Source organism: Canis lupus, chromosome 26, assembly GCF_003254725.2.
Source record: "Canis lupus dingo isolate Sandy chromosome 26, ASM325472v2, whole genome shotgun sequence".
NCBI classification, from domain to species: domain Eukaryota; kingdom Metazoa; phylum Chordata; class Mammalia; order Carnivora; family Canidae; genus Canis; species Canis lupus.
In genome coordinates, this window is record NC_064268.1 from 13,246,378 (window position 1) to 13,263,910 (window position 17,533).

A 17,533-nucleotide genomic window follows, 5' to 3' on the forward strand; every position below is an offset into this window, starting at 1 on the left:
GTAACCTTTGAGAAGTTTATTGTCAATACATAACAAAATCCCACTAAATTGCAGAGACTGATGAAAACTATCTAAATTGGGGCATTATCAGAAAAAGACAGGAAAATCAGCAGAGCCTATATAAGTAAAAACAAAATTAATGGTATTTTATCCTGCCAGGTACTTTGCCAAAAAGGGACAACCTATCATTAGGAAAATAACAAGCATACTTACTGTCTCAGAAGAGAAAAAATAAGTGTGATTGCATCATCTAAACCAATAAAACTTAAAAGACCCAAACACTTCATATACTAAAATTCTGATTTAAAAAATCACAAATGAAGAATATACCAAAAGAAGCCAATATAGCTCAAAGTTTTTAAAGATGTGTATAAATAGATGCATAATTACATTTTAGAAACATATCTGTATTTTAGTAATATAACCAACACCAGCTTGGAGGATAGATTATGAGAAGGGAGAAGACCTCAATTAAGTGGTAAGGTAGATTGTATCTGTTCCCAAATATGCGCTGTATCTCCCTGTCCCATTAACATCAAGTGCAGCCATGTGACTTGGGTACTTCCTACAGATGGAGAGAGAATACTTTCTCATCCATTTGATTTTAAGTTTGGTGGCAAATTTCTCAGCCAATGGAACGTGAAGAGAAACAGCATACACCATTTGTAAACAGAGGCTTCAATGAGCTAATTATGCATTTTGCCATTATTACTCTTTGCTCTCTATCAGGAGCCCAGCAAATCTCTGACAGGGCTACCCCACCAACAAGATTCTTGCCTGGAGGCAAGAGGATATAAGGAGTATTACTCTTAAATGACACAGTAAGCAAACAGCATGAGCAAGAAATAAACTTCAATTGTTATTAAGATAGTAAGATCTTTCAGGTCTTCTTTTACTGCAGCATAACTAAGCTTAAACTGACTATAGAAGAGGTCATTGCAAAACTTTATCAAATACTTAATACGTCTTAAAGCAGGCCAGTGGCAGTCAAAATGAAGAGAATGGGACTGGCTAGAGGGATATCTAGAAGGCAGAGGCACAGGGCTTATTCAATATTATATAAGAACCATAAACCAAACAAACAAAAAACTTAGGTACCAAGATATTAAACAGGCCACCACATGAGGATTAGATGAATTATATATGAACCCGAAAGAACAGGATTAAGATTTTTTTAAAAAACCATTATGGGAAACAGATTTCTACTCAGCGTAAGACTTTCTAACAATGAACTTTCTTTTTTTTTAATTTTTATTTATGATAGTCACAGAGAGAGAGAGAGAGAGAGGCAGAGACACAGGCAGAGGGAGAAGCAGGCTCCATGCACCGGGAGCCCGATGTGGGATTCAATCCGGGGTCTCCAGGGTCTCCAGGATCGCGCCCTGGGCCAAAGGCAGGCGCCAAACCGCTGCGCCACCCAGGGATCCCAACAATGAACTTTCTAACATCTAACTAACTAAACATTCTAACATCTCTCTGAAGATGAAAAGAACTCCTCTAGAAAGCTGTCCTGTCAGAATCCAAGCTCAAATAACCAGGAGTGTTCAAGGAAAGGAGGGATGACCACATAAAAAAGGACATTACAGAATGGGATTCCAGAATAATCAAGGTGAAGGCTAACTGACTTAATGTTGTGTCCAACTCTGGAAATATTATTAGTGATATTGCTATTAGCTAATACTAACAGCAGTTATTCACTTACTGAGCTCTGATAATGAGAATGGTAGGGATGCGTCGGTGGCTCAGTGATTAAGTGTCTCTCTGCCTTTGGCTCAGTGTGTGATCCCAGGGGTCCTGGGATAGAGTCCTACATCAGGCTCCCTGGAGGGAGCTTGCTTCTCTCTCTGCTTATGTCTCTGCCTCTCTCTGTGTGTCTCTCATCAATAAATAAATAAAATCTTTAAAAAGAGAGAGACAGAGAGAGAGAAAGGTACTGTACTGAGCAAAAACAATCCTTCACCACTTTATAGGTAAAGAACAAAGGGCTCTTTGGGGCACCTGGGTGGCTCAGTCAGTTAAACATCTGCCTTTGGCTTGTTGTGATCCCAGGGTCCTGGGATGAAGCCCCACAGCAGGCTCCTTGCTCAGCGGGGAGCTTGCTTCTTCTTCTCCCTCTGCCTGCTGCTTCCACCTGCTTGTGCTGTGTCAAATAAATAAAACTTTAAAATGGGAAAAAAAAAAGAACAAGCACTCTGCAAGCTTAAGTCACTTGCCCAAGACATATATTGAAAATTGGCAGAGCAGAGATGCAGAAGATCTTCCATCTCTGAAGGCAATGAAGAAACGGACTGCTAGCAATATGCGTCCCTATAAAGATGTGATATTACAGCCAGATGTGTTAGCTTCTATCTGACATCTTAAAGGAAAATACTCTTGAATAATCAACAGTGAGGTTTTTGGTTTTTTAATGAACAGATGACACTAGACATATACAATGCAGTGTATGCAAATACTGAGGAGCTAGAGGAGGAATAATGAAAGGTAAAATGTTTAAAGTCCTATTACCTTCGAATTTAAAATATTCTACACACATCAGTATAGTATTACCTCAGCACCAATCAATAGCAATAAAAATGAAATTACCTTATTCTGTGTTATACAGTGCTACCTTTTTGTGTTATACAGTTATACAGTGTTATCTTTTTGTAGTGAAATTATTTTTAATAAACGACTGCAGTAGCTCACCATTCTGTATACATTAGCAACTACTGCCTTTTGGAAAAATGATCAATTTATATTACTCCTACTTAGCTGTAAGTGAGAGACTCTCTTTTAATTAAACAAATCCGTTTGCTTAGAAATACAAAAAGCAAAAATAATAAATCAGTAGTATAAGCTGTTAAAATGTGAACTGGGAGGAAAAAAGAGTTTGAGAAACACAAACACCCTGCCAGTGATACATTCCTTGATGATCTGCTTCAATAACCTCAATTCTGGCTTTCATGCTAGAAACTCAAAATACCTGCAATGGGAAACCCAGTCGATCTTTCTGAATAGAAATGGAAAAACATAATAGAAAGTAGCCAGGAATAAGACAGTAAACTGTATTTCAATAAATTTGGGTTGTAAACAGATAACTAAGTTACAGCAAATGGTCTAGGCTAGGGACAAACAAAAGGGCAAGCATGTGTTAGCCAACCCAGATTCTAGTGACAATGAATAAAGAGAGCTAAAAACAACCATTTAAGATGATTCCTTGCCTCAAGAGCAGGAGAATTTTCACTTACACAACACAGCTACTTAAATTTTGGTGAAAGGAAAACGTTATTTTGAAAGACAAAGGAATTATTACAATTTTTCAAAAAAATCTCAACCTCTCCATTCTAATTGTAGGAAATAACAATTTATTTATTAATCATGTAGTTAATAACATGATTAATTATTTTCTAAATTAAATACTGTTTTATTTCAAAATAAAGTCTTATAAGAGGATCCAAATCAAAGTATGCAGAATATATTTATGGGGAAAGGAATTAACAATTCTTCAACAGTAATAATAGGTTAAGTATTATGTGGCACACATCATAGACATCATCCAACAAGAACTCAAGGTACACAGTATCCTGTACTTAATGTATTAAGGGTGTTTACTCAGGCTTAGTGAGGTTAGGGTAACTGTCCAAGTAACAGACTATGAAATTAAACCCAGATCTAACCCAAAGTTCTTCAGAACTATCTGACGATTTATCGTATGACATACTGCATATGTCACAATTAACTTTCCTATCAAATAATAACTGAGATTAACCTGAACTTTAGTTGTTGTTGTTGTTTCAAGATTTTATTTTATTTTATTTGAGAAGGAGAGAGAGAGCAGGAGCAGGGAAAGAAGCAGACTCCCTGCTGAGCAGGAAGCCTGACTCTAGGGGCTCAATCCCAGGACCCAGGGATCAGAACCTGAACCGAGGGTAGACACTCAACCAACTAAGATACCCAGGCACCCCCTGAAATTCAGTTTTTATTACAAACCAAAGAATAAATTCTTTGACCAAAGAATTCATGACCAAAGAATAAATGAATTATCTGCATTTTTGTTCACTCTGTTTTTCTGTTCTAATTTTCTCCCATTTAAAACACAAAAGACTGAAAAGAATACAGTTCAACCACATATTAACATTTTATTTTTTAAAAATGTATTTTGTTCTACATACATTACAAACTTACATTAAAAGGACTCTTTAAAAGATGCATTAATTATTGTACAGATAATAAGAGTTTTGTTATGGCATCAGAGTATATAAACAGTCAAGTTTCCACATTTTCCTGAAGGGACTTTGTGTGTACTTTGTTTTGTTTTGCAGTGGGAGAGAGAATTACCAAATATTTGAAATATTTAAGAGATTCAACTTTCAAAATCAATGCTTCCAAAATATACTGCCTTAGTAACAGATGGATGGCCTCTAGGTCTACTCCAAGTACAGAAGTGGAAACTGAAGTCCAAAATGAAAAAGATAAATTTGGTGGGAAAGATCTTTCTGAGTGACTTAAATGGTGACAACTTATCAACTACAGCTTAGGTCCTCTAAGCATTGACACGGTAGTGACATTACCATAACTAGCAGCTTGGATAAGGAACTGAACGGTACCAGAATGTCCTTTCAGCTTTGATTACCTGAAAGTATCAAATAAAGACTCAGAAAGAGAAGTGAAAAGGTTTTTTTTCCATAGGAGTTCTTAATTAATCCATTCTTTATCATTTGTTTTTCCCCTTAAAATACTATCTGAGCCAGAAATACACTGTTATGCCATAAAGTAAGGAGGCACTTGAACAATGACAACAGGTCCAAAAGCCATAGACTCCATCATGAAGGGGCTCTCCCTGGCCAAATCTGGAAGAATTTATGAATTGAAATAAATGATGGTGGTAATAAATTATAAATTATAATCCACTGACCAAAACAGAAATCCATTTCTCCAAATTTGTATAGCTAAAAGGGAGATTAAAACACACATACAAGAATCCCTGGGTGGCTCAGCGGTCTGGCACCTGCCTTTGGCCCAGGGCCTGATCCTGGAGTTCCGGGACTGAGTCCCACGTCGGGCTCCCTGCATGGAGCCTGCTTCTCTCTCTGCCTCTCTCTCTCTGTGTCTCTCATGAATAAATAAAATCTTAAACACACACACACACACACACACACACACACACACACGTACATACAAGAAAATGAAAAGCTCTTCGTTACAAAAAAAAAAAAAAATGTCCAACAATGGAAGTAGAAAGAATGATTGCATTTGAAAATTATCATTACAGCCATAACTATGCTGATTTAAATGACAGAAGATAAAACACATGAGTCAAAATGTGGTAACGGGATAATTACACAACCTCATTGTATCTGGTCACAAATTACTTAATAATTACAAAGAATTAACAAAGGTCACAGTTCACAAGTACTTATTAATTTACAGTGTAGAAATCTGACAGAACACCACCCCAAACAAGTGATCAACAATGTTAATATCACTGACATTGAAATCATAGGCCTCCTGCTTTGATATACTGAGGAGGACATGACATCACTTCTATGGTATTACTACAAAATGCATAACCTAAATCTAATCATGAAGAAACTATCTCAAATTGAGGGACATTATATAAAACATATGGCCTGAACTCATACAATGTCAAGAAAGAAAAAGAAAGGCTAAAGAACACTTCTAAATTTAAAGAGACATGAAAACTAAAATGTATGATCATGGATCAGATCTTGGGGGGAAGGGGTTTAAGATATCAGGGACATAAGTGGGACAGTGATAACATTGGAGCTGAACTACAGATAATGGCATTTTATAAATGTTAGATTTCCTAATTTTCATAATTGTACAGTGTTTACATGAGAGGATATCACTGTCCTCAGGAAATGTACACCTAAACACTTAGGGGTTAAAGAAAGAACACTCTCAAGTGTGCAAATGACTCTTGAGTGGCTCAGGAAACAAGTTTAAAATACACAGGTTAGAAGTAAAAAGGTAGGCAATCACACAAACTACAAAGCAAACTGGGTAAAAGAAAAACTATTGATGAATCTGAGTAAAAGGATATATGAGGCTGTTTATGCTATTCCTGAAACTTCTTCTAAGGTTGAAATCATATCAATATAAAAGAAATGAGATGTATATAATTTTATCTTCATAAAATTGTATGCAAAAGCATTTTGAGAATTACAGGAAAGCCTGGGAACATCCAGCATTAAACCTGGGTGTCTCAAAACAACTGTGATGCTATTCCTTCTCTTACCTTTCTAACAGATTGTGTATTGCTTTGAAGAGCAGTGTCCGACATTCATAGGAAAGGCCATTTTCCCAGAGTCCTTCTTCCACAACTGAAAAAAAAGCAAAACAAAACTAAAAAAATTGAACCAGTAAGAGGAGCATTCAAATAAAAATTAACTTTCAAAACATTTTTCTAAAGCAAAGTTAATGAACTCATTGAAATGAATTATCTTGCACAGAAACTGAGAAAAGAAGTTAAATACTTGCCCAAAGTCATAGAATACCTATATACAGAAGGAAATAACATGTTTCAATTTTAAAGTCTTCAGGAATATGACCATGGTACAACCCCTCTCCAGTAAAAATCTTTACAATCTGGGGATCCCTGGGTGACTCAGAGGTTTAGCGCCTGCCTTTGGCCCAGGGCGCGATCCTGGAGATCTGGGATCGAATCCCGCGTCGGGCTCCCGGTGCATGGAGCCTGCTTCTCCCTCTGCCTATGTCTCTGCCTCTCTCTCTCTCTCTCTCTCTCTCTCTCTCTCTCTGTGACTATCATAAATAAAAAATTTTTTAAAAAAATCTTTACAATCCGATTCTTCAAAATTTGAAATCATCTGAAATTCTCAAATTAATCTTTCTACCTAACAGTACAACAAAGACAAATTTTGTTAAAATTCTATTTAAAGATAACAAAATGTCACAAACTATTGCTAAGGTTAGCTTCTGTATTTTTAGAGAAAAACTAAAAGGAAAAAATCTTCAAAAATGTCAGTTATTCAAATTTCCTTATATGTTCTAAAGGCAGTATCTCAATAGGACTTTAAGGACGGAATTTTAGGAAAAATACCAGGAAATAAAATCTTAATTTAAGATCAGATTTCCTAAACTCATAATTTCATTTAAGTTTGACATTTTGGGAAATATCATATTTGCCTTGGAAATACAGCACTGAGGGGTTCCCTGGGTGGCTCAGCGGTTTAGTGCCTGCCTTCGGCCCAGGGCGTGATCCTAGAGTCCAGGGATCATGTCCTGGAACAGGCTCCCTGCATGGAGCCTGCTTGTGTCTCTGCCCCGCCCCCCTTGCCCCCTCTCTCACACTCTCTCTCTCTCAAATAAATAAACAAAATCTTTATTAAAAAAAAAAAAAAAGAAATATAACACTGAGCCACAAGTAACTCTAACATCAAGAGAATCCAATAGACTAACAATGCCTCATGCATTCCTAACATTCTTTTCATATATAAAAGGATATAAAACGCCTTGCAGAAGACAGCTAATTTCCTTTTAAATTATATTAGTTCAGTTCAAGATAACAAAAAATTGGAAGGATGGAAACGACATTTGCAGAAGAAAATTTTACTTCCTTTTACTTATCTTGACAAAACCACTCACCAGAGAAAATTTTGAGAATTAAAATATACTTTAAATCCACAATGCATTTGTAATGCTTTTACCACACCAACAGACATCTCAAAATCTATCTCCAATCACATAGAATTAGAAAAAGCGTATTTACATTCATGGATTTTATCTAAAGGACCACCTTTAAATGATAAAACCGGATAATATTTTTTCTTAGTATGTCAGATAAGCTTTTGTTTTCCTGCCTGTGTGGCTAACAATGATTTACCAAATTTTCCCAAAGCAACCTCTGTCAGAAACATTTTATTATTTATCACTAAAGAAATGGAAATAAAGTACAGCAAATAAACATTCCTGCTAGCAACAGACTACTTCTGTTCAAGACAAAACAAGCAAAAGTTTTTACAATCCTGAGGATGTCCTGAATCTGTGTTCTCACACATTTATCTTCTAGATAGAGCTTTTCCTGGGTGAGAAAGAGAGCTAACATTTCAACAAAATGACCACCTCATATTAATTTGATTTTCCTTTTTAATGTGTCTCAGTGACTATAAGACACTATCAAGTTCAAGAAGCATGATTTTTTTAAATATTGCTGAAGGTGAAGGAGTGGAGGTAAGCTGCCAATTAAACTATAATATGGCTTTTATTACTTAGGATTTTTAATTTGCAATTATTTAAAGAGCTCCTTTACATTTATTGACATGTTTTTATTTTTCTTGAAATATGCTTTAGAGAAAGAGAGTGAGCAAGGGTGAGGGGCAGAGGAAGAAAGAAGCAGACTTCCCAATGAGCACAGACCAAATGCAGGGCTGGATCCCATGATCCTGAGATTATAACCTGAGCCAAAACCAGGAGTGGGAGGCTTACCTCATTGAGCCACCGGGTACCCTATTCACATTTTTTTTTCAAATATCATTATTGTACATACATAAAACATATTATAAGCACCACCCCAGAAAAGGTTAAAAATGCCTAAAACTTCATCAGCATTTAGATGTTGACTCTTCTGAATCACATTTTGACTCGTTACTAGTGTCAGTGTTTTTCTATGTAATAGTCTTTTGTGTCATAAAGAGTGTTAGTGATGCAGCATTTGTGAAAAGAGTCCCACTCTTCTAAGGTTTTCTTCCAAGTTGGTGACATCTATTCTGCACATTGTTTTAAAATATATATATATTAATTAAAAATCTTCAATCATACTTTAAAAAAACAGATCCAATAAATTCCTAACCCAAATTATCAACATTGTGTCATCTGCTTCAACCACTCTGCTTTTTTTTCTTTTTGTTCTTCTTGATATAAAGTATGTACTCTGCCGTTCATGGAAGTTGTCAAAGTTCTCAGTCAACAACCATAACTCTATTTCTTCCTCAAATGGTCCTGAAATACTTTAACTGAAATGTTTAAGTGTTATAGTTGTCCAATCATGCAATGTGGAATACTAAAAAAGTTTCAGCAATGTCAACTACAATTTTTTATCATTATAATTTTATCATGATTTCAACAATTTTAAAATAGACTGAAGAACTGGGTTTTTTTGTTTGAAAAAATTCTTAAAAGAACAATCACAAAAACCTACAACTAATATATTTAATGATAAAGGACTGATTATTTTCCCCTACTATCAAGAACAAGGCAAGGAAGTCTGCTTTCACCACTCCTGTTCCAATTTTAGTGGAGGTGTCATCAACCAATACAATAAGGCAGGAAAAAAAATACCAGACATACTAGTTGGAATAGAAGAAATAAAACATCTCTATTCACAGATGACATGACTATGAGAAAATCCTATAGAATCAACAACGACCAAAAAAACAGTAGATCTAAAACTGAGTTTAACTAGATCACAGAATAGGGTCAACAGAAACAAAAAAGAAAAAATCCTATTCCTATATACTATAATGAATAAGAAACTGCATTTTTAAGATTATCACTTATAATAGCACCAAACACACGAAATCCTTGGATATAAAACCTACAAATTATGTACAAGATCTAAATGCTAAAAACTACAACACTGATGAATGCAATCAATGAGACATAAATAAATGCAGAGGTATATATTGATCATGGACTGAAAAAGTTATTATTGTCAAGATATCAATTCTTCTAAAACAGATCTATAGAGTCAACTCAATTATAATTAAAAAAAATCTCTAAAGGATTTTCTAGAGAATGAGAAAAATTGCATTTATATGACAAAGCAAAGGAACTAGAATACCTTAAATAATGCGGCAAAAGAAAAATATAGCTTAGGAGACTTACATAACCTGATTTCCAGATTCACTATAGAACTAGAATTGACAACATGGTGTGGTACTAGAGATAGGATACACAGATCAACAAAACAGTATAGCCTACAAACTGACCCAAAAATATATGATCAATCAGCTTCCAAAAAAGGTGCAAAGGCAGTTCAGTGGAGTAAGAACAGTCTTTTCAACAACTAGAACTGAAATAAATGAATATCCCTATGCAAAAAAAAATGAGGCTCAAACTATAGGTCACATCATATAGAAAAATGAACCCTGAAATGTAAAACCTAACTAAAACTATAAAATTTCAAAAACACAAGAGTAACTTTTTATAAGCTTAGGTTAGCAAAGATTTCTTAGATATGACACCAAAAGCATGATCCAGAATGAAAAACTGTTCAACAGAGCTTCATCGAAATGAAAAACTCTTCTGCTCTTCAAAAAAACACAGAAAAGTTATGTTCAGCTACAGAAAAGCCCTTTAGTATGGCTTAAAAGAAAAACTGAAAATACAAAGTGCTAATGAGCATACAGAGTAATTGTAATGGTCATATACTGCTGATAACAATGCAAAAATAGTACAGTCACTGTGGAAAAGCTGACTTTGGCAATTTTTTCTGCAGTTAAACATACACTTGCCATGCAGTCTAGCATCATCCATCTTAGGGGAGTCTGTGCTCGAGTGCACATGCATACACACACGTGCGTATTCAAGTAAAATAAGAAACTTGTGTCCACATGGAAAATTGCAGCAAATATTTAGAGCTGGTTTGTTATTGTTTTCCCAAAATGCCAGGAACCGGAAAACATCCAAAAGTCCCTCAACTGGGAAAAGAACAAACAGCAGACAATCCATACACACTGGGATACTATTCAGAAATAAAGGAGGGGGGAGCTCCTGGGTAGCTCCGAAGGTTAAGTGGCCATCTTTTGATTTCGGCTCAGGTCATGATCTCAGAGTCTTGGGATCAGCCCTGTATAGGGCTCTGAGCTCAGTAGGAAATCTGCTTGAGGATTCTCTCTCTCCCTTTCCCTCTGCCCCTGCCCTGCTCCCATGCTCATGGGCACAGGAACGTGTGGGTTCTCTCTCAAATAAATAAGTCTTGGGAGGGAGGGAGGGGAAAAGAAGAAAGAAAAGAAAAGAAAAGAAAAGAAGAGAAGAGAAGAGAAGAGAAGAGAAGAGAAGAGAAGAGAAGAGAAGAGAAGAGAAGAGAAGAGAAAAGAAAACTACTGATATACTCAAAATATGAATGAATGTCATTATACTAAGTGAAAAAAGCCATCATACTCAGAAAGCCACATGCTTTAGAATTCATTCATATAGCATTCTCACAAAGGCAAATTTAAGGTAATGTAAACTGCCCCATGGATTCTTATTCCCATTCCCATCCCTAGAATGGCAGTGGTTGATAACAAAGGGACATGGGAAATTTGAGGGATTATGGAGCTGTTCTACATCTTGTTTGTCATGGTGGTTACGGAACTGTGTACATTTGGCAAAACCTGTAGAACTATACACTAAAAAACTTAAACTCTTTTACTGCTTTACATAAACTCTTTTCACTATTAGACACAGCTTCTGAACCTAAGCCATTATAAATATACTTACATTGATTTCTTATATATTTTTAGTGCTGAAAATGAGAACAGAATATGAATCAGAAGGACTCCTACTCTAAACTTCTGCACACTGAACATGATTTTTTTTTATCCAAACAATATAGTTTATTTGGTTAACCCTTCATTCACAAATTATTTAAAGCAGAAAAACAAAACACAAAAAAACAGTTTCACCCACAAGAAACTACAGACCAGGGATGCCTGGGTGGCTCAGCGGTTGAGCCCTTGCCTTTGGCCCAGGGCTTGATCCTGGAGACCGGGATCAAGTCCCACATCTAGCTCCCTGCATGGAGCCTGCTTCTCTCTGCCTGTGTCTCTGCCTGTCTCTCTCTCATTCTCTCTCTCTCTCTCTCTCTCTCTCTCATGAATGAATAAATAAAATCTTTAAAAAAAGAGACTACATACCAAAGTGGTCCACCCCTACAAGACAATCTACTATAAATTGTATTATGTACATCATATTAAATATTGCAAATAAGACAACGAGAACAAAAATTTCTCTAAAACATTTCTCTAAAATTTTTTTAAATACTGAAAATTTGAAAAATACCCTCAATATTATTTTTTATACGGTAATTCTCATATCTTCCTTTATATTATATAAGTTTATATAAAGTTTAGGCACCAATGTAATAACACCAGAAGAAAGCAGTAACACAAAATAAAATAAATCAGATTACATTAAGCTCTTATTTAAGTATACCAAAGCTTAAGAAACAACAGAAAATTATAAACTGTAAGTCAGCCAGTAAAATTTAAAATATAAGTCAGCAGAGGTAACTAACAAGGCATAGTATCTGGACTTCATATGAACATCTAAATTTCATCTTACATATAAAGATTCAAGAGTAGTCAATTTATTGGAACTCAACAACTGTAATCAAGGATAATCCCTCTAGTAAATAATATCAATTGAGGCCATGCATTTAAGGATTTTTATTATTTTATTTTGCTACCCCTTTAATTTACCGTTTATATACAGCAAGCATACTTGTGGAAAGTAGCAAAAGTCAGACCAAGTTTTCTTATCTACTTCATGTGCAAAATTTCCAGAAATACAAGAGCAGCAGATGTTTCAATGAATCTCTAAAATGCCAAAATAAGTTAAATCTAGAATAGCATTTTTGGAATATAATAGATATTTGGCCAACACACACTGGCCCACAGTTCTTGGCTATGTTATGCCTCAAGTATCAGGCCAGAAAAAAGGAATGCTCTCAAAAAAGCTAATATAGATTTTGAAAATCACTTGTAAGGCAATAACAACTTTGAATCCTTTGCAGCATAGCTAACAAACATTAAAAAAATATATTAAAATAACAGTAAGATAAAATAACTGATAGTCAAGGTTGGTTTTCTACCTAGGAAACCATCTTTCTCAATTTCTGAGACTTTATTTTGTGTGCCAAGCTTCAAATCAAGCACTACCTATCAATAGGGGCTGGCGATGCGGAGAATGTTTTTTCAGCACAACACTATGATACAAAGTAAAGGACATGTACCCACTCAGTATCTGACTTCTTCCTATCCCTGGGAATTGCCTATCCCATGCTGAGTGTCAAATATGGTCACCCCTAATGAGCTGAAAGCAGACGCTTTCTTCCATCCTGTCCTGCAATATGGACAAGGATATATATATGCTGAAGTCCACTAGGTGCTCCTGCACTACACCTTTGGCTCTGGATCTAAGTGACACAGAAGAAAGTAGACACAGAGAGATATTTCTGTCACCACTAGAAATAGCAGCTGTAAGATCAAGTTTTTGATGCTTAAGTAGCAGAGGTACTGCAGCATCCAGTGCTTAGTGGTGATACCACTATTTATTCTCATGAAACCAATACTGCAGCACTGATCCTAAAATTGACAAACAGTTCTGTGAATACTCAATATTCTTTTAATCAATTCCTTTTCTTATTTGCAACTAAGAATTCCAACCAATACAGCTTATTCTAATCTCCACTTTATAAATAAGAAAACTAAGGCTTAAAAATCTTAAACTTCCCAAGGTCACACAACTAATAAATCCAAGAATCTAGAGTCATATGTAACTATATTCAGAACCTAACAGGATCAAATGTATTTTACATCTACTTTTTATAAACAGTAAATATAAAAATTAGTCCATTTTATAAAATTAAAAAATTCCACAAGAGGAAGCAATTTATTTTCATAGCTGAAGTGACTAGAACATATCAGATATTCATAAACATGTGTTGAATTGACCTAGTATTTTATGTGCACATACCTTTACTTCATTGGATTTGGCTTCAATCTAAAATCTCCTTATATCCAGTTAAGAGGATTAGTGGCAAAGATGAGATTCAAGCCCAAGTTTTCTGACTCTAACACCCATGCTCCTTCCACTATACCACACTTAGAGCTATGTTAATCCATCCCATCCACCTTTTACTCTGAATACCAGTTACAAAGGCAAACTTCAACATTCAAGTCAAATTTCCCTCTGGATCCACAATTTGCAACTTAATGTTTTCTAAATAACTGCAAGTAATTTTTTCAAATGTTAAGCAAAATTGAAATTGCTTCTGCAATCTATTTATACAACTCCATGATAATATCAGAGAAAAGCACATTTTAGCTTTTTAAGCTAGTTTTTTCTAAGATATCTTCTTCCCAAAGTGAAATTTAAACCAACTTTCCATTTGCTTGATATTTAAATATTTCATAAAGTAAGGGGAGGGGCATGAACTAGGTATTGGGTAGTCTAAATTAAGTTTCTATAAATGACAGGAGATGCATTCACTACTTAATTCTTGATCTCCTTTCCAAGGTGGCCTAGAAGAAAAGCGTCCACCAAATTTGTAAGAAAGCTTGCAAATGCTAGACCCCATCTTTATGAATCCTACAATCTCCCCAGGGTATGCTGTCTCCATTTTTAAAATTAAAAAAAAAAAAAAAAAAGCCGAATTCTTTTGATTTTTCCAGTTTACATATAAATGCTTATTAATTCCTTAAGAATATAAAGTAGCAATAAGACTATCTCTACAGGAGACTTTTTTGTTTAGATTTTTAAAATTATTTATTTATTCATGAGAGACAGAGAGAGAGGCAGAGACACAGGCAGAGGGAGAAGCAGATTCCATGCAGGGAGCCCAATGTGGGACTGGATCCTGGTACTCTGGGATCATGCCCTGAGCCGAAGGACAACGCTCAACCGCTGAGCCACCCAGGTGTCCCTACAAGGGGACTTACATCTAAATCTACTTAGATGTAATGGAAGAATTGTACTAAAAGTTTGTTAGTCTTGAAAAAGAAAGCACCAAAAGACCTAAAATGTGTATACAATAAATGAGTGGCAAGATTCAATTAAAACGAAGAATTCCTAAATTAAAACATTCTCTTGTTTTAAAAAAAAAAAAAAATTCTCTTGTTGTTATGCGGTCTATTATAGCCAAACTAAAACAGAAAAATAAAACTAAGTAGTACCACAGCTGCCTATTTACAAAGAAAAACTATTTTGGTACTAAAGCTATCTTACTTAAGTTATAAAAACTATAATCATAATGTGTTTAAATTGCTGTTATTCAACATTTTTTTAATATAGTAATCCTCATAATCAAATATTTAAACTGCAAAAGTACTATATAAATGTTTTTCTTTGAGTAGGAAACAGTGTTTTAGAAAGGAAAATTTAAATAGTAGTAATTACTACTTAGTGCCCAAATAATTTTTCAAAATCCTCACAAACTATAATATAACTTCTTTTAACTCTGTGAAACATGGCTCCTTGCAGAATTAATAAGCTTTTCTGAAAAAAAAAAAAAAACATATAAAAGGTTCAGGAAAAAAGTCAATATGGCAAAATATCAAAGCAGTATATACTTCAATGATTTTGTGTTTCCCAGCAGAGATCTTGGAAAGATATCCCTTCCAATTCGACAAGCAAAACTGACATACTTTACTTGAAGGGGGAAAAGTAGGAGGGATAATGGAATTGGGTAGGGAGGAGCATAAAAATTGTAAAACCTTGAAGAAATTCAAGCTCATGCGTTTAGAATTTAGGTCACCCTGCCTTACACAGTTTAAAAGTAGAATTACTTTCAAAGAATACATATTTCCTCTGAGCTATGATACATATTTCCTTTTAATGTATCATATTGCAGCAACAGCTGAAATGAACGTCTAGACATCAAAAACACTTCTTATTCCCACCTACTGCTTTTTTACCTCAGGCATCAAAACTAATGAAACCTATTATCCAGAACATTGAGTTCAGTAACCACATTGGCCACTGCAAATATTGGAGGGGGGGAGGGGCACTCTTTCAGGGATGGCACTTCTTTTTCAACCATTAAAATTACTGAAAATCAAATTTTTCTCCAAACTCCAGAAATACAAATAGATTAAAGCAAAGCACATGAAACAAGGAGATTACTTCCCAGGTAGATTTCAGTGACAAACTGCTAAAGATAGCACAGCCCTGAATGCAGAATTTATAATTTGCCCACTGCCTTTGTTTTTGACCCTTATCTGCAATTTATAAAGCATACTAGGTTTTTTTTAACTGCTTTATATTATTAAATCCCCTACCTAAGAATTGCACTAAGCAGATATCATAATGTAATATTTATCAATTTTATGGGTTGCATCAAATGAAATGCTTTCAAGATAAATAAATTTTGAAGTATCTACTTTCTTAAAATTGACTTACAAAAAGACTGAGTAACAAAGCAGCATAATGCTACATTAATTCTGAAAATGGCATTATATCCATAAGAAATCCAATTACATAAAACACGAATGATCAGTTATACTGCCATCGATTGCCTTGTAAAATCTATATTTAAAGTCATTAATAACTAAATGGACTTATTACTTATATCAATTCAACCTACTTAGAGCTCTGATTTCCTTGAATTACTTGTGGGTGTAGAATATTTGGTATCACTTAACAAATCTATACTGAAAATGGATTTTAATTTTCCCAATGTCAATCAATTAAATAAGAATTAGGGATAGAAAATATAGATCAAAATACTCCATTTGTTTTGACCCTATTTGTAACTTTAAATGATTACAAATATTGTTAATATTCATGGGACAGAAGCACAGTTGTGATTCAAAATTTTTCTAATTTTTTAAAATTTGAGTGTAGTTGACACACAATGTTACATTAGTTTCAAGTGTACAACAAAGTGGTTCAATTTCTCTATGTTATGCTATGTTCACCACTAGTGTAGCTATTACCATCTGTGATTCAAAATTTTAATAGTATAATGTTTTACTAAGGAACCTCTAACAGCATGACTTCTCTGCCAGTTGCAGGATAACCAGAATTTTAATGATGGTTTCTACACAGCATTGTAGCAGTTGAGACATGACCCAAGTTAGCATTTCAATGGATCACAGGACTCCATATAAAGCTACTAAACTTTAAATTGAAGGAGACCATAAAACTAAATTTCTAGATAAATTGAACAAGACCTTCAAAAGACAATTGCCACAGAAAACAGTCAGGCTGCAATGTTTCTTTAATAGCTACACAGTAGGGAAAAAAAAATCGTGCACAATGGCTGGTACTGACTTCTAAGAACCAAACTTGCCCCCATTTGCTACTCCTTTCAGAGATTTTTTAAATAACTTACTTTTTATCCTTTAAAGCTATCAATATGCTCTTAATTTTGTTATATAATACACATAACGCCTGAAGGACAGCCATCAAAATTAAGTTATCTCTGGTTGCTGGATTATTTCCTTCTGTACCACTTTATGCTTGCAAAAGATTTTTTTAATTAAGGCTACTATTATTTATTGAACAGCTACATGCTTTTAAAAAGAGCTACATGGTCAGAAATTACAAGAAAAATCAACAATCTTAGAACAGGAAGCACAACAAGATAGAATTAATTTTTAGAAAAAAATCTAGATATGCAGTTCAGTTAGAACATTTAGATTAAATCATTAATACTACAAAATAAACATTTTATGAACTTACATACACAAACACACATGAGCACATGCATGTGCGTGTGCACGCGCGCACACACACATATTGCTACTAAAATTCTGACAGGGCAAGCCGTCCCCAAATTGCCTTTTACACTAAAGCTCAAACAGTTGTC

The 17,533-nt window shown here is 34.7% G+C and overlaps 1 protein-coding gene across 8 annotated transcripts in view; it reads right to left on the minus strand.

Annotated features, from left to right (window-relative positions):
* Positions 1-17,533, minus strand: part of MED13L (mediator complex subunit 13L) — a 295,043-nt gene that overhangs the window by 140,053 nt on the left and 137,457 nt on the right. For all 8 annotated transcript variants that reach the window (XR_003146620.3, XM_025474084.3, XM_025474083.3 and 5 more), the window contains one exon: positions 6,239-6,323. Coding sequence is in view for 4 of the 8 variants with exons in the window: in XM_025474084.3 (XP_025329869.1) it covers positions 6,239-6,323 (85 nt within the window). In the remaining 4 variants the exon portion in view is untranslated. Of the gene's footprint in view, positions 1-6,238; positions 6,324-17,533 lie in introns of those variants that run through there.